Genomic DNA, 22764 nt, shown 5'->3' on the forward strand with positions numbered 1-22764 from the left:
CAGAGGAGCCGCAAAAAATGAGGGAATAGAGAGGTGTAGGAGAGAGGAAGCCTGATTAGCACATGGCAGGTTAGTGCTGTTTCATTCAGTGACTGCAATCACGTTAAAAATTGCTGCGCAGTAACAAAACAGATTAATGGGAGCAAGACGTGAGCTTGCACAAAAAAATTTAAGCCACAGTAAATGGTTAGGAAAGCATGAGATCTCCTAAACTAATGAAAAACCAGCCAGTATATAAAGCACATACAGTGCATGTAGTTAGTTTTGTATGTTACTTACCATCTTCGCTGTTATGGCTGACAGAGACAGTGTCAGGTGCTGGCTCTTCCACAAGAGGGGGCTCACAGTGTTGACTGTCACTACAGTAAATGGAGGGCAGCAGGAGTTAGAGGATGCCATACTTCTCTGATAACTCACAATCTGAGCTCACAATCCTCCACCAAGTTATAACTGCAGACCAAGTTGTGGACTGCAGTTATATAGAGCCTTTTAAGGTTAGACAGGTTCTACATAGTGCTTAACGTGGTGTTCGCCCATTCTGAGCTGCCTGCCATCAAAAACAAATTATAGTTTTGGAAGGTTGGTGAATTAAATGTAACAGAAAAACACTGACTGCTGGAATTTCTTTGTCATTTGCAGGGATTGTTATAAGATGTTTAAAATATTGAAATCAAACAATCGACTACCCTGTGGATATATTTTCTGATGAGATATGACACAAACTCACAGAATCTTTCTGGTCGATTCAAATAAAGTTAGCATATGCTAGAGTGAATGTAGTCACCATACTTTGTGTGACATACAGTCTGTACAACCGGAATGACTGCCAGCAATCATAATAACTGGTGCCCAGGCTTGTCATTATAGTAAAACTGAAAGTAACCATTGTGTGCGTTGTGGTGTGTGAGTGTGTACACGCTGTGCTCTGCGGTTAGTGTGACAGAGGGTAAGCTGATCCTCGTGGCCCCTTACCCAGAGTAGGGCAGACAAGCTGAGCCTCCATCACTCCCCGGGAGCCTCTAAATCAACCCCCACTCCCCATTTCTGGCCTACTCATCATCTCTAAGTCCCTTCTACAGCAGTTTGAAAAACAATTGGAAGATATATCCAGTTAGCTTCAAGAAGCTTTAGCAATTTAAGTTTCATCCCATTGTGATTTGTGGGATTTCTTCCCCAAGCCTCACCAGAAGTCATCTCCAACTCCAGGAATAGTGTAGATGGGGCCTTGCAGGTCTTGCGGTCCAGGAAAGATGGTGTCATGGTGGATGATGATAGTTTTAATGAGTTCGTTGACATGGGCCTGGCAAGAAACCTGGTCATGACCCTCTGGGACAGACATCAGGGTGGGGCCAAAACAGATTGCCAGGTTGTAGGGGTCCATCATGTTTTCCTCGCTGTACTGAGACAGGCTGGGCAGAAGAGAAAGCAGAGTCTCAACATATAAACCCAAACAACCATGACAAGTCATTTATAACCTGGTGATGGAGAGACTCCAATGATGTGTGTGCGCGTTTCAGTGAGTGAGAAGAAGCAGGAGTTTAGGGGGTGACTGTAAATCACTCACGTAAAAGAAACTCCCCTTCTCCACATGAGCTGTCTGGGACCACTTGGTTTACCCATGAGTCTCAAATGTCACGTCTCCCACACCATATTGCTTTTTACCCTTTCTCCCTTTAACTGAAGGGTTTAGTCACGGCTTTTAAGGACAGACTGGACAGAATGGATTGCGTCTCTGCGTGCCGTACATGCACTCAGACAGTTTTTTTGTGGTCTTCCTCTTAATTTAATATTTCTTTGAACTGATACAAGATTAGTACCTTTGTTAAAAAAAGCTTTTTCGTTTGCCCTTCACTATTTTTTTAAAGAGATTGGATTTTTGGCTAGTGTGATGAAACTGAGTCCATTTCAGAATATTGAACTACTAAAATAAACTCAATGGAGGAAATTAATTAATTTCACAGAGAGGAAAGCTTACAGTTTCTTGAGTAATAAAGGGCTTGTTATAGTTTCTTTTATGGACTTCTATGACCCTGAACTTGACTTTCCATGAAAGTTGAAGGATGTTTTGATTCTGTGTGAGATGGCCACATAAAATCGGATGTTTACCAAATAATCAAGTGACTATAGGTCAGAAGTTCCCAAAGTGTGGGGCCTGCAAAAAAAAAAAAAAAAAAAGAACCCTTGGACACTGCTAGCATCATTGAGAGTTTTTTGACGGGGCTCCCACACAAACGCAAAGCTGGAGATGAAGCAAAGCATCGCCAAATATGTTTCCAAACCAACTTCATTCCAAGCCAAAGACTAGAAAATATGGTGAAGCATATCTTTCCTTTGCCGAGGTAGGTTTCTGCGACAGAATTAGTTTCCCTTGCGTCGGGAGCAGCGCTGGGCTCTCCAAATCATGGACAAACAGGATCCCACATTCTTGATTTTTAGTTCACAAACACTTGTTGTAATAACTAACTACTCCTGACATTTTGGAGATGTTAGCTCTTTATACAGTAAAGTTACAGTGGGATACAAATAATATCAGGCTGATCCTGCCACGATTTGTTCCCCGGTTCAAATCACAGACTAACAGTATCCCACAGTTGTTTATGTTTTTGAACCCATTTTGCACAGAGAGGCATTTTTTGAGAAATGTATTGATAGCAATGTTGAATATTATTACACAGGAAAAAAACAACTACATGTAAAATAATCACACCGTGACGCCTCTGCCTTTCTAAATAGAGGGACAGTAACTGTGTGTGTGTGTATGTAAGCGTGTAAAACCTGAAGATAGAGACAAAATACTGTTTCTGTTTCTCCCATTCTGCTATTCATCTCATGTAAACAATAACGTGGCGCACAGCGTGACGTGAAAAAAGGCACATACCTTTGACGTTGCGTGACGTATTCCTCGTCCACACGTAAACGCAAAAAAAGAGTTTTTAAAAAATCTCAGTTTTTGGTGATTTGAAACGCCGTTTACGTGTGGATGAAACAGCTGCGTCTTCAAAAATACCCGTGTAGGTGGGGACGTAGCGTAAAAGAGTTAGTAGTTTATTATATTGCTGCCTGTAATTTATTGCAGTTTACTTGTATTTGCTTAATTGTTTACTAAATGTTTGAGGTGTGAAATAAACCGCAATGAAGTTTGAAAACAAAATATGTGTTTGTGCGTGGGGGGCGGGGGGGGGGGCAGCAAACATTTTTCTTGTAAAACAAAAGGGGGCCCAGCAAAAAAGTTTGGGAACCACTGCTATAGGTCAAGTGGATCAGAATAGTGCTGCTTATAGTGACTTTTACACGTGGTTAGGCAAGTTTTAGATTTTATGTAGTAGATATTGTTTTTAACCATACTTCCTTTAGACTTCTGCTCTGTGGACTCTTTCTACATTGATTGATACTGAAAGTATATTTCTTCATGAATGAAGATTCAGTGAATTACTTAAATTTTTATACATACATTTTGAACTCTGTTGTCCAAATCAACAGTCTGATGACATTTAAGTATTAGCAGTAGCTCTGTGATAGGTTTGCTTGCCTACTTTTGTGCTGTTTGTTTTAAGATTAGTGTATCCACTGTTCCTACTGTGTCAAGGAGCAGGAGCAGGTAATGTGTGACACAGGAAGTGAAAACACCTGAATTCAAAGATTAAAAGGTGTGGCCCAGTATGTTTCCCAGCAAAGCGTTACACTAGACTGTGCTACCACATTAATACACACCATCTATGTTCAAAATTGTAGTTAGTGATACATCTATAGCTTAATCCCAAACATCTGGCCTCTGAGCGCTCTGGTACTCACTGGTTGAGGAAGGCAAAAAGGTATCTCATGATGATGAGGGTTTTACTTGGTAGGGACTGCAGAACCTTCTTAATATGAACTGCCCGCTCTGTGAGGCTCTCCATTGCTGAAAATGAAAATGAACCCCCATGAGATTACTCACACTCTCAAATTTATAAACACACAAACAGGCAAAAGGAAGTAACACTTACAGACACAGGATATGAGGTCATGGAAGACTTCTTTAGGGAAGAGGGCGTGATCCAGGCCTCTAAAGTAAAGCTTGAGCACACCAGCAATTGAGTCCATGTCATGGTCATTTTGGTCCCCTGCGAGCGGGTCCTCACCTACACCGGATGAGAAGAGGAGAGACCGTGGGACACAACAGATAATAACGCGCTCGATAAACACAACAGAAGGGAAATGCTTGTTTTTCTTGCAGGACAGTGTTACCTCTCTCAAAAGCATTCTTGATGTCATTGACTTCCACTTGTGAGCCTGACACTCTGAAGATTCCCTCATGCTGCAGACCTACACATATACACAACCACACACAAGTCAATATCAATTCCCTTGTTCAATTTCAGAGATTCACAAATCTGAAATTAGAGGGAAGAATTCTGATACATTTTTTCCAGTTCAAAGAGATCCAGAACCAATTGCATTTGTAGTAGTTTAACCAATCAGCAGACAGAAAAAAGCTGATCCTAAACCTATCACTTCACCGCAGAATTTTCTCACCATGGCGACTGATGAAGCGGATGCAGCTCTCAACCATCAGGGGAATAGTTTCGCCCGACTCCTGCAATAAGAGGGAAAAGAGTTACTCCTGTCAGAGGAAGAAAACGGCACATTTCTTTCTTCTGACATGTCTGCAAATGCACATGCATGGGTGCACACATTTAGAAGGAACGGGTATCAGACATGGGGGAAGGACAGTGGGCACTGGGTTCCCAGCTGTTGCTAGGAGACGGCACCTTTTCCTTTTCCCTTTGTTTGTTTGGGGATTCCAAAAAAATCTGTAGCAGTGAGTCCAAGGAATCCATATTAGACAGTACATGCTCAGAATATACAGATATTTCATCGCAGTTATATGTTTTTTTTTTTAATTTTTAGATGTAATTTAAAATTAACAATTACTGGGATTACATTTTAAGCCAGTGATTAAAACAAACACAACCACAAGGGGGAGCTACAAACAGCAGATTCTCTAATGAAAAGGTTGCCTGCTGATGAGCTACTACAGATGTAACTGTAGAAGCAGACATGTACGTTTGTGCATTGTTATATAGGGTTACATTAAAATGAGTAATACGATACAAATAATAGGTACAAATTCACCCTATGGGAGGAGGATGTTGTAAGAAATCACGTGGCCTGAGTTAAAAACAAAGCTGCAGTGGCTCTAACTGAGAAGCTACCCAGCCACACACACACACACACACCCACACACACACAAAACGCTCAGAAAATAATTACCTGCTTCCGTACTGTTGAGTTTCTCCGTCCGCTACGCAGCAGAGAGAGAAAAGGGAAAAAAAAAGAACGGCACTCTGTCATTATGTCTCCAGAGAAATTCTATTTATACTCCCAACTCTGGTAATACTCTATTTGTATACACAGACACACATGGACATGTGTTGAGGATATCTATAAACACTGACAAGGAAAATAATAACCCTGCCTGCCAAGAAATCAGGCTTTAACACTGCTTTGGTAAATATGTGTGTGAATATATGTGTGTGTGTGCGCATGTGTGGGTCCCTATATGTGTATATTAGCATATTTCCTTCCTACGCCACACCTACCTGGCAAGGCAACAGTCAGTCTTCTGACCTAAAATAGGGAGAAGCAGGAAGGAAAAGGAAATGGGGGGTGGAGTGGGGTAAAGGGAGTTATGACAGAGAAGAGAGAGATAGGCAGTTATAGCAGAAACAGGACACATGAGGAAATGTGCCTGATGGAACAGAAAAAAAGAGAAACACACTTCCCACTTTTAGCTTTACACACACACACACAACTCAGGAGGGGTTCTCCCATAACGCTGTGAACTGAATGGCACTTTCAGCCCACTGTTACACCTTCCCCACACACAAACTAAGTTAAGCAAACAGCTGCATCCACATATGGTCACTGTCACTTTGACCTACCCCTGCCCTCTGTCACACACACTGAACGTGTGGATATTAGATATATTAAAGTGATTCTGCTTCCCTGCGTTGCTCACTGATGCGCCCCACTGCACCACTCATCTCTCAGATTTGTTCCCTGTTTAGCCTCTGGGCACCAGACTGTTCATGAATCCTGAATCCTGCTCAGTCCCACTGGAGGACTCCCAGCACGTAAACACTCACCCAGATGGGAAGGAAAAAAGATCAACTTCTAAAAGATATGAAGGACATCCTGGCAGTCATACTCACCCTCTCCCAGGGTCTTCTTGATGAGGTCATGCTTGGCCTCCAGCTTGGTGATCAGGTTCCTGCCTTCCAGAAACTCCTTCAGCTTCTACAATACAAAGACACACATGATGAAGTTACAGTTTGTGCAGATTATCCTTTCCAGCCAACACAAATGAACATTAATGACCAGAGTCATTGCTAGATAAATGATAGCATTAATTGGAACTGACTGTGAAGTAAAACTGCTCCGTCTCCTGCTGATTGGCCCGTCGCTTGGCGAGGCTGGGTTTGCTGAGATAGGATTCACAAGTGGATTTGACTGACTCCATGCTGTTGCTGTGCTGGAAGCACTCGGAGACATCATAGTCCTCCACAGTCACCATGTCTTGAATGGTGGACAGAGTAGCCTCCATGGTTTTCTTCACCTGAATGGCAGCAATGATATAAAACAGGCTGGGATTAACAGGCAGCGCAGGTGGAAAGTGTGGGAGGCTAAATTTATAAATAAAACGAGAAGAAGAAAAGAAACATGCCCGACCTCATCATTCTCAATCTTAAGCGTGGAGAGGCGGGATTGCAGCTGCTGACACCTCTGGATCAGGTCGCTTTCAAGCGGCGACTGTGCACACATCACTCCCATCTATAAATGAAAAAAATAAAAACGAAACATATTAGAGCAATCACATTTATACACTTACTCTAACACACAAACGAGCAACGGGACTCTACCGTGTCTCCCATGTGGGACTGAAAGTCAAAGCGAGCTGGTGGGCAGAAGACATTGTTGTAGGTCTCCATCAGTTTCTGTTTGTCCCCGTTGGCTTCAAGACTCTCTGTGGCTCCCTCTAGAGCACCAAGCCCTGTTTGTTTGGATGTTTCCACATTCTGTTCAGCAGACAAGTAGGTCCTCAGCGCTCGGTGGAGGCTGGCATGGTAGCCCAGGTCACAGCACTATCACACATGCAGACATATGGTATGAATAAACATTATTGGTTAAAAAAAGAACCCACTCTCTTTAACTTTGTAATTTTTATAGTTTTGCCCCTTTGTTCTGCAATTCATTCATTTATTCAGAGGCACATGGGAAATGTTTTGAGAGAAAGCCAGAAACAGACCAGAAACACTGAATTAACATGGTATATGACAGTGTCACTAGACGTCTCCCACACATTGCTGACCTGTATTTTTATGCCAGCGTCATTTATCAAATACATGTAGAAAGTGCTGTACGATCAATATCGTCTTACTACAATAACCGTAGTCTATTCATTCAAAATATATTTTAAAAAAGCTATTACAAAGAACTGGTTTAAACCTGACCCTCAGAGTCTTAAACAATGAATGAACATTGTGATATTGGAGAGGAGGAATATCTTGCTAAAAGAAAAAAGAAGTGCTGATAATAATATTGGTTCTGCTGTTTTACGATAGCATATGTCCCTCTCTCTGTACCTGCTACTATTAAGTGATTTCATGGTTATTTATCATGAAGTACCATAAAGATGTGTCATTTTTAAAATATAAAACTGGATATAATCTAATACCTAAAGGTGTAGTAGCTTACTTACAGGATGAATAAATACAGAAAAAAGGCTGAATATATGCTGAGATAAGTATCCTCTTTTCCAGCAACAGGAAGCTGTCCAGCGCCATCAGGGCCACTGGAGCTTTCTGTGACACTCAGGTCATGAGCCTGTTTCGCTGCCCTTTCAGGTCACCCTTGCAGAAACTGTTTATGCATACACATGAATAATTGCATGATTACTGCTTCCTTAATTTGCTTCACAGGCATGATAGGAACACTGTCTCCAGCTGGTACCTGCTTGCTGGTTCCAAGCAAAATTATACACAATTTTTAAACTAAAACGAAACAAAAAAAACCTGTAAAAAAACAAACAAACAAATAAATAGAACTGATGTATTGCTACATGCCACCTCCTACCTAGTTAAGTGTTGCTTGTCCAGACACGTGTCAGTTTCTTCAGAAATGAAACGTGCTGATGACTGCTTCGTTATTTCAACAGGCCGTGACGCGTTATAATCAAGCAGAGAATTAACAGCTTCTGTGCAATCTAGATTTTTTTCTTTTTGCCTCTGGCTGTCAATGGAGAGGCACAATAAACCCTGTGTTATGCACTTGGGAAGCATAAGGACTTAAGAAGAGGGACAGTACTGAGGCTAATGTGAAGAGACTGACCGAGGAGCCACCGCTGGCTCAAACGCAGACACAACAACAACGCGGTGCGCTTATACTCACATCAATGATGTCAGAGAGGTCATGGATGTAATATTTGAAGACGCAGCTGTTGGTGGCCTCGAGGGCGAGCAGGTACTCATTTCTGGCTTTGATGGCCTTCAGTCTGTTCTCTGTGTACTTAGCTTGCCTCTGATAAGAGAGAAAAGAAGAATAGGGACAGAATGAGAGAAGGAAGAGAGAGGGTTAATATGCGTTTCAGTGTAACGTCTCAGTATTGATTGCCGGTAATAAGAAGAGGGGAACCGTGCTGGTGTGACAGGCTCCAGTAATAATAAACAGGGTTAGCAATAAGCCAAGCGCGCACTTATAAATCATTCATGAGACACAAACATAGATCTGTTTGACAACAGGTGGGGAGCCCAGAAACAGCCGTCATCTATCTACTCGCTCCCCTCGATTCGCCCTCCCCCCTTAATCCCACGCAGGCTTGCTCACCTTCTCCTTCATCTTCTCGATTTTTTTGACGCTGGAACGCCGGACTGGTTTCTCGTCCATCTTTATGCTGGCCAGGGTGTCTGGGGAGCGCGGCGTTTGGCGGTCATCCTGTCGACCAGAGCGCCCCATCTGCTTCTCCTCCTGCTTCTCTGCCTCCTTGAGCTTGGACTCAGCATTGATGCTGTCAGTGTTGTACATGTGGTATGTCTTCATCACCTGGAAACAAGGGTCGAGATTTGTAGACAAACACAGATGTGTGTCTCTTCGCTCACTTGTGGCTCCGTATCAAAAGCGGGCCTTTTGCCAGTGAGCAAGCGAAGCACCAAAGCTCAGTGCACACACAGCTCAAAACACCAACTGGCTCTCTTTTCTGGATAAACCTCGAGCAATGGCTGTCTTCAAAATATTGAAGAGAACGCGTCACAGCACCGTGCTGGACGGCAGAGGGGTGTGGTTTGAGTTTACCGTGAAGAGTTAAACACGTGAAACAAGAGCGTGTGCAGCGTCAGCCTTATTCAAGCGACCACCACTAGAGCCATCATTATGCTGTTCTGCTCAAACCCTACAGCAACACTGCAGACAGACACACTGGTTTGTCTATGAGCAAGCATGTGAGCGTCACTCAAACCAGATCTATTCCTATCTCTTACTATAGACTATAATTACAGTGCAAAAGTTGCTTTTATGGGCCTGGCTGAGCCTTAGCTGAAGCTTTAAGCTGTAGTAGAAAACCCACACACGCAGACAGTGAAACTCAGACTGCTTTAGTGCTTTTGGCAGTAGCATGAAAATGTGGAGCCAGACTCTTAGATGCCCGTGATGGTGGAAGAAGACAGTGAGTTTTGGCATTTATAATGTTTAACACGATCACCATTTAGCTTTGACACATCCACTAATTAGCTTTAAAAACAGGGTACAGTTGAATTTGATGTCATTAGTTTTGCAGGCATTTTGGTGGTGAACCAAAGGAGTAGCTCGAGCAAAATATTAAATATGAATGTCACGATACTGCTAACTAAAAACTTTAGGGGCCCTGAAGGTACCATAAAGCTGATGACTGCAAGAAATGCTGCTCAAATTCACACCTGCTGGTCGTACTCCACAGAACGTAAGGAAATGACTGAGGTGACTGTAGTTCAACTGTTTACTTTCTTATGAGCTCATATTTGTCTAAATACACTGTGAAAAAAGGTAAAAGAAAGCAGTTTTAGTGTCTGCTAACACCTACCCATAGCACAACAAGGGCAGGGCTCTTTCTCATTGTTCTGTATGAAATGCAGGCGATCGTGAGACAAAATTATAATCTTGCTTGTGACTGTAATAAAAAGGGTTTTCCTTACCGAGTAAAGCTCATTAAGAACTTTCAACAGGTCTTCTTGCAGCTGTAAGCCAACCTCTTTGCTCTGATGAGACAGAGAAAGAGACAAACAGAGAACACATGTGGTGAAACAGTCCCAACCATTGACACAGTGTTATAACTTGCAGCTTCTAAGGGCTGTCCACTGATGGGGTCCCACTATACCCACTCAGCCATGTGGTCAATCAATAAATCAAGAGTAGATTATCTGGCCAAACAGCAGTGGAGAAGTGTCTAATCCAGACAAATGAGTGAGGCGGTAATGGTCCTGATGGATGTGGAGCTACAGATACTGATCTCTACATGATGGCCGAGATGGCGAGAGGACAAAAGAGCTAAGGACAGGGTGGGATGACGAAGTGGCAAAAGACAGAAAAAGAAACAAGAGGGAGGACAGAGAGTAATACAGGCGCTACCATTCTCCAGACATAACTGCCAGGAGCCACTACTGACTGATGACTTCACAGCAGCCCACAGATGAGTAGACTCCACACACATTAGTGCACACACATGAATAAACACACACATCCATTCAGAGCCCTTCTCAACATTTCTATGTTAGGACTTTGCTAATCTGCTAAAAGGGCACCATCCAGACTTGGGTTTAATATTATCACAGACCGAAACATAAAATTTTAAAATCACTCAGTATCACAGATTTGCCTCAGGACAGCGCCTGTCCCAAAAAACAGGAAGAGTAACAGACAAAGGATACCTCTGTCTGACCAGCAACGCATGCTTTGTGTGTTCAGAATGGATCCATATGGAAAATGTACAGTGTGAACATACAAGGTAGGAAGATACCAAAATGATAACTGATGACAGGTAAAAGAGGAGCAACCGATTGAACAATAAAGAGAAAATATTATTATCAAGTTTAGATCAGGGGTGCCAAACATAGGGCCCGCGGGTCAAAATCAGCCCGACAAAGACTACAATCCAGGCCACTGGAAGGCTGGAAAAGGAGGGTATACATTTTGGGGTTTTTAACTGTATTTCCTATTGAGAAAGACCTTCCCAAAGGCCATTCAGAGAATTAAATGATAGAAATGTTCCCGTTTGTCATCACATTTTTCTTTATCAAATTTTGATTTAAAAGAAAGAAGAACATTTCCTGTGAATAAGGGCAGGGCGATATGGCCAAAAATATATATCACGATATATATTTGAAAATTTGCTATATATAACTGACGATATAATTTCTGCGAGACAAAATAGAACTCCACAACTTTACTAGCGCAAAAAAACCCCACCCATTTATTTATTTATTTAAACAAGCAGCTGTTTTTTTATGTGCATTAAAGCTATATAAACATTTAACAGTGTAAAAGTAAATTCCTTGCTGAAAGTTTAACCAAAAGACATTTCCAGTAGAAATGGGCTGACATATCCTGAGCATAACCATGTATAATATCACCGCGGTAAAGTGAGCCGTCATTTGTGAGCCGCGGTCAAGCCAGCCGCCTCTTATCCGCCGCATAAATTTCCTTGCGCTTTTACACCAGTCTTTACGGTAGCGCCTTTTCGCTTTATATCCCGATTGAGAGCCTAGACCCGCGCACACGCGCACGCGCGCGCACACATTACGATGGAACAGCCCAATACAGTCAATACAATTATGTCTATTACAAAAATTCATTAAAAATCATCCTTAGTAGTTGAGGTCCAACTTTCAACAGATTCCTTCTCTGGGAAGCCTACTGTACCTGTGTGCCAAGTTTCATCCAGATTTACTGTAGAATTCCTCAGAAATTAAAGGACATTTATATTCAATGCAATACAGTCAATACACTACAATTATGTCTATTACAAAAATTCATTAAAAATCATCCTTAGTAGTTGAGGTCCAACTGTCAACACATCCCTCCTCTGGGACACCTACTGTACCTGTGTGCCAAGTTTCATCCAGATTTACTGTAGAATTCCTCAGAAATTAAAGGAAACTTATATTCAATGCAATACAGTCAATACACTACAATTATGTCAAATTTCAAAAATTCATTAAAAATCATCCTTAGTAGTTGAGGTCCAACTTTCAACAGATTCCTTCTCTGGGAAGCCTACTGTACCTGTGTCCCACGTTTCATCCAGATTTACTGTAGAATTCCTCAGAAATTAAAGGAAACTTATATTCAATGCAATACATTCAATACACTACAATTATGTCAAATTTCAAAGATTCATTAAAAATCATCCTTAGTAGTTGAGGTCCAACTTTCAACAGATTCCTTCTCTGGGAAGCCTACTGTACCTGTGTGCCAAGTTTCATCCAGATTTACTGTAAAATTCCTCAGAAATTAAAGGACATTTATATTCAATGCAATACAGTCAATACACTACAATTATGTCTATTACAAAAATTCATTAAAAATCATCCTTAGTAGTTGAGGTCCAACTTTCAACAGATTCCTTCTCTGGGAAGCCTACTGTACCTGTGTGCCAAGTTTCATCCAGATTTACTGTAAAATTCCTCAGAAATTAAAGGACATTTATATTCAATGCAATACAGTCAATACACTACAATTATGTCTATTACAAAAATTCATTAAAAATCATCCTTAGTAGTTGAGGTCCAACTGTCAACACATCCCTCCTCTGGGACACCTACTGTACCTGTGTGCCAAGTTTCATCCAGATTTACTGTAGAATTCCTCAGAAATTAAAGGAAACTTATATTCAATGCAATACAGTCAATACACTACAATTATGTCAAATTTCAAAAATTCATTAAAAATCATCCTTAGTAGTTGAGGTCCAACTTTCAACAGATTCCTTCTCTGGGAAGCCTACTGTACCTGTGTCCCAAGTTTCATCCAGATTTACTGTAGAATTCCTCAGAAATTAAAGGAAACTTATATTCAATGCAATACATTCAATACACTACAATTATGTCAAATTTCAAAGATTCATTAAAAATCATCCTTAGTAGTTGAGGTCCAACTTTCAACAGATTCCTTCTCTGGGAAGCCTACTGTACCTGTGTGCCAAGTTTCATCCAGATTTACTGTAGAATTCCTCAGAAATTAAAGGGCATTTATATTCAATGCAATACAGTCAATACACTACAATTATGTCTATTACAAAAATTCATTAAAATCATCCTTAGTAGTTGAGGTCCAACTGTCAACACATCCCTCCTCTGGGACACCTACTGTACCTGTGTGCCAAGTTTCATCCAGATTTACTGTAGAATTCCTCAGAAATTAAAGGAAACTTATATTCAATGCAATACAGTCAATACACTACAATTATGTCAAATTTCAAAAATTCATTAAAAATCATCCTTAGTAGTTGAGGTCCAACTTTCAACAGATTCCTTCTCTGGGAAGCCTACTGTACCTGTGTCCCAAGTTTCATCCAGATTTACTGTAGAATTCCTCAGAAATTAAAGGAAACTTATATTCAATGCAATACAGTCAATACACTACAATTATGTCTATTTCAAAAATTCATTAAAAATCATCCTTAGTAGTTGAGGTCCAACTTTCAACAGATTCCTTCTCTGGGAAGCCTACTGTACCTGTGTGCCAAGTTTCATCCAGATTTACTGTAAGATTCCTCAGAAATTAAAGGACATGTATATTGAATTCAATACACTTACTTAAATATTGCATCATATTCAAAAATTCATTAAAAATCATCCATAATAGTTGATGTCCAACTTTCAACACCGTCTTACTCTGGGCGACCTACGGTATCTCTGGGCCAAGTTACATCTCAATTCACTGTAATCTTTATCAAAAATTGAAAGAACAATTATATGTCAATGCTGGCTGTGTGCCTTTCAAAGTGACACTAAATAACAGAACTCAGGCACATCAGGGAATAATCCAAAAGGCGGATTTATTAAACAAAAACAACATACAAAATATCCCTAACCCATACTACATAACCTAAAAAGAAACAAAGGGACACTTAGAAGCACAAGAAAACAATACTATACTGAAAGGGCAAGAGACACAGCCCAAACATAATCCACAACTAAAACGCCAAAAGAACAAGTCATCCCACATAGCAGACGGGTGTTGCCTGGATCTGGTGTGAAGCCGGCACTGCTGGCTGACTTCTGGCATGGTAAGATGGCACTGTTTATGTGATGGCATGCTACATCTGGCCTGATTGGGTGAATGTGACATGTTGTATAGAGCACTTTGAGTAATATGGGTGAGTAAAAAGGCGCTATATAAGAATCAGTCCATTCACTGTCTGAACAGAGTTTTGTCATGACAGCATATTTGATTGTCTTCACTGACTCGCTATCCGCCTTAGTGCAGCTGCCGTACCATCCTCGGATGCAGTAAGTTAGTAGGCTCTCAATGGGCGAGTGGTGGAAGGTCAGCAGAGGATGTCTGGGATGATTGCATTAAAGGCTGAGCTGTAGTCCACAAAGAGCATTCTGGCGTAGCTCTGCCGCTTTTCTGACACAACGACCGAGACTGTGGGAGCTGGGGCTCGAACCAGCAACCTTCCGGTGACAAGACGAACTGCCAACTCTCATTATGCAATGTACTGTTTAAAAGAAAAATCTTTTTTTTGCCTTGACAACATACATTCATCTTCATTTCAAATAAGTAGTTATTTTTCACACAGAGAGCAATACCATTCTCCAGCCTCTGCTGTCCAAAACTACTCTGTATTCATCTGGAGGCACTTTGTGTGAAACCATTTTAAATAGCTCTCATGCAGGAACAAAGCAATTGTATAAAATGAAGTGAGGGAATGGAGCTATAAATAGATTAATATAGAGATATGAAAATAAACTTATATATAGACATAGGAACACAAGTTTTAAGATTAATGTTTCTGGGATATAATAAACAATATAAGCATACAGGTGTCTAAGCAAACATTGTGGCATACAAAGTGAGAGAGTGCAGTGAGTCATGTTTATTCCTGTTCAATATGTGTCTGACACAAGTGGATGAATTAAAAAGTCTGACAGCAGCAGCAACAACAGGCAATGCCTTCCTGATGACTTTCTATCTGGTTACATCTTTGTCTTTGATGCCTGTATCCCAGCTTGAAGAGTCCTGGACCTTTTTTCTAGTCAGTGGGTGTGTAGGCAAACAACTCTGGCTTGTCACCCAGTTGGATTTCCTGGTAATTGTCAGGTGGCACTATCTACAAATCAGGACACATTAACTATGATATTAAAAAATTGACATGATGACATAGTCCTTGGTCAGTTTACCAAGCATTTCTCAGTTTTGTTCTTTATAGTTCTGTTCATCATATCATTGTTTGTGAGTCCTGGATTATTTGATGATATGTTTACATTATGTATTCTTTTGTTTTCAGTTCCATATTGCTTTTAAGTGTAGTTCTTTTTAAGCATTCCACAAGTGGATGGAACACTTGTGAAAACACTCTAGTGTTAAAGCCAGTCTTGTCTTCATGTCTGTTTCTGGTTTTGTCTGTGTCAAGCTCGTGTGTCTTAGTCTGTGTTTTAGTTTGGTGGCCTCTTGTCTCTTTCTTGTGTTGAGTCTTACTTCCATTGTCTTCTTATTCCCAATGTATCCCTGCTGTGTTACACAGCTGTCTCCAATTCCCCTAATCACCATCCTATTTATACATTTTGCCAATCTCCCGGTCTGAAGTACATTATTCTATTCGATTCTATTCTATTATATTTATACAGCACCAAACCACAACAACAGTCACCTAAAGACACTTTATGTTGCTGGTTAAAAACACAACAATAATACAAAGAAAGCCCCAACAATTTAAGTTCCCCATATGAGCTAACATTTAGTGTGAGTGGGAAGGAAAAACTCCATTTGAAGAGGTAGAGACATCTGGCAGAAACAGGCTCAAGGAGAGACAGCGAGACAAAATTCATACATGATGGGAAGCCCACAAGAGCCTAAGCTTATTGCAGCACAAATAAGGGAAGATTCAGGGTCACCTGATCCACTCTAACTGTATTATTTGTCAAAACTGAGGGTTTTAATGCTAATCTCAAAAGCAGAGACGGGTGTTTGTCTTCTGAATTAATATAGAATAGAATAGAATTCAACCTTATTGTCATTGCACATGTCACAGGTACAAGGCAACGAAATGCAGTTTGCATCCATCAAGAAGTGCTTTAGCCATGATATAGATATATTACAATATATATTAGCAATAATATAGGTATGTAAGTATATTACAGAAATGGGTCTATTATGGTATGTTATAATGTACACGGTATGAAGGTATGTTATGAATATGCTATAACTATAAGTATGTACAGGCTATGAACAGGATATAAACATGAAAAACTATACAGAATATGAAATTAAAAAAACTATACAGAAATATGAGATATACAGCTATACACAAATGTGAAATATGCAGGTTATAAACAGTTGTAGAATTAAAAATTATCGTATTGTACAGAATGATGTGAGCTGCATCCACAGAAGAGAGGCCTGAGAGATGATTCCTGTTCAACCTTAAAATTCTATAGGAACCACAAGTACACTTAATATTCCAAAATTAAAATCTGGATTTCAAAGCGAGTCAGTGAAGACAATCAAATAAACTGTCATGACAAAACTCTGTTCAGACAGTGAATGGACTGATTCTTATATAGCGCCTTTTTACTCACCCATATTACTCAAAGTGCTCTATACAACATGTCACATTCACCCAATCAGGCCAGATGTAGCATGCCATCACATAAACAGTGCCATCTTACCATGCCAGAAGTCAGCCAGCAGTGCCGGCTTCACACCAGATCCAGGCAACACCCGTCTGCTATGTGGGATGACTTGTTCTTTTGGCGTTTTAGTTGTGGATTATGTTTGGGCTGTGTCTCTTGCCCTTTCAGTATAGTATTGTTTTCTTGTGCTTCTAAGTGTCCCTTTGTTTCTTTTTAGGTTATGTAGTATGGGTTAGGGATATTTTGTATGTTGTTTTTGTTTAATAAATCCGCCTTTTGGATTATTCCCTGATGTGCCTGAGTTCTGTTATTTAGTGTCACTTTGAAAGGCACACAGCCAGCATTGACATATAATTGTTCTTTCAATTTTTGATAAAGATTACAGTGAATTGAGATGTAACTTGGCCCAGAGATACCGTAGGTCGCCCAGAGTAAGACGGTGTTGAAAGTTGGACATCAACTATTATGGATGATTTTTAATGAATTTTTGAATATGATGCAATATTTAAGTAAGTGTATTGAATTCAATATACATGTCCTTTAATTTCTGAGGAATCTTACAGTAAATCTGGATGAAACTTGGCACACAGGTACAGTAGGTGTCCCAGAGAAGGAATCTGTTGAAAGTTGGACCTCAACTACTAAGGATGATTTTTAATGAATTTTTGAAATTTGACATAATTGTAGTGTATTGACTGTATTGCATTGAATATAAGTTTCCTTTAATTTCTGAGGAATTTTACAGTAAATCTGGATGAACCTTGGCACACAGGTACAGTAGGTGTCCCAGAGAAGGAATCTGTTGAAAGTTGGACCTCAACTACTAAGGATGATTTTTAATGAATTTTGAAATTTGACATAATTGTAGTGTATTGACTGTATTGCATTGAATATAAGTTTCCTTTAATTTCTGAGGAATTCTACAGTAAATCTGGATGAAACTTGGCACACAGGTACAGTAGGTGTCCCAGAGGAGGGATGTGTTGAAAGTTGGACCTCAACTACTAAGGATGATTTTTAATGATTTTTTGTAATAGACATAATTGTAGTGTATTGACTGTATTGCATTGAATATAAGTTTCCTTTAATTTCTGAGGAATTCGACAGTAAATCTGGATGAAACTTGGGACACAGGTACAGTAGGCTTCCCAGAGAAGGAATCTGTTGAAAGTTGGACCTCAACTACTAAGGATGATTTTTAATGAATTTTTGAAATTTGACATAATTGTAGTGTATTGACTGTATTGCATTGAATATAAATGTCCTTTAATTTCTGAGGAATTCTACAGTAAATCTGGATGAAACTTGGCACACAGGTACAGTAGGTGTCCCAGAGACGGAATCTGTTGAAAGGTGGACCTCAACTACTAAGGATGATTTTTAATGAATTTTTGAAATGTACATAATTGTAGTGTATTGACTGTATTGCATTGAATATAAATGTCCTTTAATTTCTGAGGAATTCTACAGTAAATCTGGATGAAACTTGGCACACAGGTACAGTAGGTGTCCCAGAGGAGGGATGTGTTGAAAGTTGGACCTCAACTACTAAGGATGATTTTTAATGAATTTTTGAAATGTACATAATTGTAGTGTATTGACTGTATTGCATTGAATATAAATGTCCTTTAATTTCTGAGGAATTTTACAGTAAATCTGGATGAAACTTGGCACACAGGTACAGTAGGTGTCCCAGAGGAGGGATGTGTTGAAAGTTGGACCTCAACTACTAAGGATGATTTTTAATGAATTTTTGAAATTTGACATAATTGTAGTGTATTGACTGTATTGCATTGAATATAAGTTTCCTTTAATTTCTGAGGAATTCTACAGTAAATCTGGATGAAACTTGGCACACAGGTACAGTAGGTGTCCCAGAGGAGGGATGTGTTGAAAGTTGGACCTCAACTACTAAGGATGATTTTTAATGAATTTTTGTAATAGACATAATTGTATTGACTGTATTGGGCTGTTCCATCGTAATGTGTGCGCGCGTGTGCGCGGGTCTAGGCTCTCAATCGGGATATAAAGCGAAAAGGCGCTACCGTAAAGACTGGTGTAAAAGCGCAAGGAAATTTATGCGGCGGATAAGAGGCGGCTGGCTTGACCGCGGCTCACAAATGACGGCTCACTTTACCGCGGTATAATATCCAGTGAAGTTAAAAAGAGGTGCTTTGCTACATTAAACTGCAGTGTGCCAAATAAAAAAGTCAAATATGTATTTTTCGGACCATAAGGTGTACGGGATTATAAGGCACATTAAGCAAAACAAAGCAGTCAGATAAATCAAACTTTATTCAACTCATTCTTCTTGCTTCCTCCACTTCTGTACCATTGATTCATTAATGCTGTATTCTATCACAGCTGTTCTATTCCCATGTTGTTGCAGTATATTAATGACTAACCTCGATGGATTATCTCAGTTGTTCTCCTGACTGAAGTTTGGTCCGTTTACAGCATCCTGCCATGCATTGCATTTGTCTCTAACCATCAGGAACCTTCACGTTAACTTTTATCAAGTGGAAAAGTGTTAGCGTTCATCCTCCAGCTTCACTGTTTATGTTATGCTAACATAGCTGTGTCGCTAGCGATCACGTAGCACATCAATAAATACCAGCTAGCCCAACTTCAGTAACCCTAGAAACGACACTGCTGTGTAGCTTCCTGTCTTCATTTATGAAATCAAAAAAAGTGCCTTGTTGTGTATCTGATGGACAAAAACCAAACCAGTTAAGTTGCACCATTTTTACAAACTATTTCTGGTTCATCCGTTTCACTCAACAATCTGCTTTCCTCATTCTCCGTTACCGCCGTGCTTTTTCGGCACCGCGCGTGCGCGTTTTACCCATATTCTATCGCGATATTTCATTTTCTTATCGTTGCCTAGCATTGTAACAGTATTACCGTGAACGGTATAATATGGCCCAGCCCTACTGTGAATGAACAAAAACTCTATATTCACAGGACAATCTGGGCAGCTACCAAAACCTTTTCTGTAATTTTGCACATTTATCATGTAGAAAATCTTAAACATGCTACTGAAATTGCACTTCCTTTTCTTGTATTAAGATATATCTGGGATGCAATGTGTAGTCAAACATCTTTATACTGACAGAAAGAGGAAAATCTCTCGTCCGACCCACTTAAGATCAAAGTGGCTCAAGACGTAAAATGTATTTGACATCCCTGGGTTAGATTTTAAGGCCTAAACAGAGTCATGGAGGCAGATGTCTGTGGTGCCATGACAGGAAACTGCCCTGGAATTTGCTGATTTCTTTTCAAATCTCAATATGAATAGGAAAGAGCTCATGCTTCTTACTGTATTAAGAGTAATGAGCATAGTCAGACTGTTTCAGAATGATGAGGGGCCACTTTCTCCTATTTTGAATTATGTACATCATCAAAACCACCTTCAGATCTGTTTAGGTTAGAATTAACTCAAGTCAAGTTCCAAATTGTTGAAATGGGATCAAATCAAAGAGTTTTACTTAGAATTATGCTTAGAAGACTTTAAGTACCTTAAAAACAAACAGAATAATCAATTCGGATGAAACAAAGGCATGAATTATTGTCTGAGACAGCCAACACCAGAAAAGACATTTTTAAGTCTTTGTGATATCTTTGATAAGCGGATCCAAAGAAAGAGTACAATAACTGCCAACAAAAATCTTTCTGTCAGTTCTTGCTCTTGATCATTTTAGTTTTATCAGAATTCGGAAGCAGAAAAGATTGCATCAAACAGTTTTTCCCAGCAGACACGCAGACCTATGTTAGAGTGACAAGAAGACACTGGAGTGTGATACATTATCAATATTTGATATTTCAAGACAGTCCCACAATTTCCCATCTTTTATGCAACATATTAAACACTTGGTAGCAAATGTGGGCAGCATGGCGGTGTAGCTGTTAGCATTGCTAGCACTGGCCGGCTGGGGCCTTTCTGTGGGGAGTTTAGATGTTCTTCCTGTGCCTGTGTGGATTGTCTCCGGGTACTAAGGCTCCCTCCCACAATCCAGAGACATGCATGTAAGGTTAAGCAGTAATTCTAAACTGACAATGAAGGAGCTGTAATTGTGAGCAAGAGTAATTGCTTGTCTCTCCCTGTGACAGAGGTGCGACCTGTCCAAGTGGGTATCCCAGCCTTTTAATCAGTTTGGAGTAGGCTCCAGTGCGCTCTCGTGGACCTGATTTAAATAAGAAAAGGATGATTGATGGATGGATGGTTGCAATGGCAGCTGAAAATATAGAAATCGTGTTGTTGTTTTCTCTTTCTTTTGTGATTTTCTACTTTTTCTAAATTCACAATTGTTTCTGCAGAAAAAAATAACCGAAAAGGCCAAAAAGACCATTGCATTCCATTGTGACATAGTCACTGTAGCTTGGACTGGTGATTGAATGACATGAAATTACACTGACAGGGTTCAGAACACACTCAACACAAACTCACACATGCGCTTCCTCTTTTGATATACTTCAATAGCATTGCAGCCTCTTGCAGATATGCTTCAGAGCATGTGTGCCTTCTGTAAAACGTGGCATGTACCTCTGTGATAATCTAGTCGTGGGAGTAAAAGGTCAGATTGATTGCCACTGGAACTCATAGAAATAAGGAAACCAATATCTGACGCATTACCTGAACAATATCCCTTTCACTATTGGAAGTGTTTGCAGTGGTTACGATATGTGTGTACACAGATTTACACATAATGCAAATCTGTGTACACAAACTGGCTTCAATGGTGAGAGACAGCAGCAGATAGGGAGGGGGGAAATGAAAGGAGGAGAGAAATAGGACAGTGAAAGTAACAAAAAAAAGAAGAGGAATGCAGACTGAAAGCAAAAGCAGAGCATGTTGAACATCTGTCTTCTCCTGGATGAGGGCGCAAAAAGGAGCAGAGAAGGCTCGGAGGCTTACAGGTCAGCGAAAACAAAAAAGGGTTAAAGGTGGGAGGTTTGAAGGTGGTGTATGAAAAAGACAAGGCGAGGCGTGTAGGGGATCAGATATCATAATGTCAAACCTATTTTACATCATTACAAGGGACAAAAAGGTCAGGAACAGAGGGGATAAAGTGGTACGGAAGGAGATTTAGGATAGCACGACAGACAAAAGAGGTAACAGGATAACTGTAGTTTTCCTGCTCTCTAAAGAGGTTCACATTAGGTGACAAAGCCCAGACCACAGCCAATCAAAAAGCAATAGTCATGGTTGAGCTCTCCTACCGTGGATGTCGACCTTTGAACTTCCTGTTTTGCCTGTGGTCGCCTACTTTACACTCTACAGGGACTACAAAGCAGAAACTAGCAACGGCTTCATTAGTCCTGATGTTTGTGGCTTAGGTGGAGATTGTGTACGTGTTAATAGTGCAGCTTGATTCATTATTGCTTCCTGTTGGCCAGTGACTAAAATCTCACACACTCCCACTCTATTTCAAGAGCCTGAGATGAATGTGTTAGCTTCTCTAATACGGGTTGTGCTTTGCATCTCCATGAGTTGTGTTTGTGTATAATAGCCCCTGGCACTACTGGTATTCATGCCACTGACTGGAAATGTCATAAATGAACCGATTATCCACTTAATTAGCCATCAGAGCATTCTCTGTGCAGCCTGCTTATGGCCTAGACATGATGGAAACAACCCACATGCACATGCACCCAGTATTAAAAAAAACATGAAAAATTAAAATCAATGTCCAAGAGGCTAGAGGGCAGGAATGAGTGCTGCATGTCGGACAGGCAGAGAAATGAAAGTAGAGGTTTGTGTGCGCTCCTGCCACTTGGGATCTGATTGTAAATGTAGTTCAAAGACAGCCTATCGGGTTGGAAATCAGCAGCCTCTGCCATGACATTCCACTCACAGATGGCCTCACTTTGCTGTCGGAGCAGACACTTATCTTTCTATGCT

The 22764-nt window shown here is 40.3% G+C and overlaps 1 protein-coding gene across 4 annotated transcripts in view; it reads right to left on the reverse strand.

The window, feature by feature from the left end:
• Window positions 1-22764, reverse strand: part of srgap2 (SLIT-ROBO Rho GTPase activating protein 2) — a 63809-nt gene that overhangs the window by 3865 nt on the left and 37180 nt on the right. For all 4 annotated transcript variants that reach the window (XM_085158728.1, XM_085158726.1, XM_085158725.1 and 1 more), the window contains exons 4-18: window positions 10203-10265; window positions 8863-9078; window positions 8428-8556; window positions 6900-7121; window positions 6709-6810; window positions 6401-6595; window positions 6192-6276; window positions 5580-5607; window positions 5251-5281; window positions 4513-4573; window positions 4225-4302; window positions 3984-4118; window positions 3793-3898; window positions 1185-1409; window positions 280-359 (exon numbers count right to left, since the gene is read on the reverse strand). In XM_085158728.1, the coding sequence (XP_085014854.1) occupies window positions 280-359; window positions 1185-1409; window positions 3793-3898; window positions 3984-4118; window positions 4225-4302; window positions 4513-4573; window positions 5251-5281; window positions 5580-5607; window positions 6192-6276; window positions 6401-6595; window positions 6709-6810; window positions 6900-7121; window positions 8428-8556; window positions 8863-9078; window positions 10203-10265 (1756 nt within the window). The remainder of the gene's footprint in view (window positions 1-279; window positions 360-1184; window positions 1410-3792; window positions 3899-3983; window positions 4119-4224; window positions 4303-4512; window positions 4574-5250; window positions 5282-5579; window positions 5608-6191; window positions 6277-6400; window positions 6596-6708; window positions 6811-6899; window positions 7122-8427; window positions 8557-8862; window positions 9079-10202; window positions 10266-22764) is intronic.

The sequence above is a fragment of the Neolamprologus multifasciatus genome, chromosome 5 (genome assembly GCF_963576455.1).
Source record: "Neolamprologus multifasciatus chromosome 5, fNeoMul1.2, whole genome shotgun sequence".
NCBI classification, from domain to species: Eukaryota; Metazoa; Chordata; class Actinopteri; order Cichliformes; family Cichlidae; genus Neolamprologus; species Neolamprologus multifasciatus.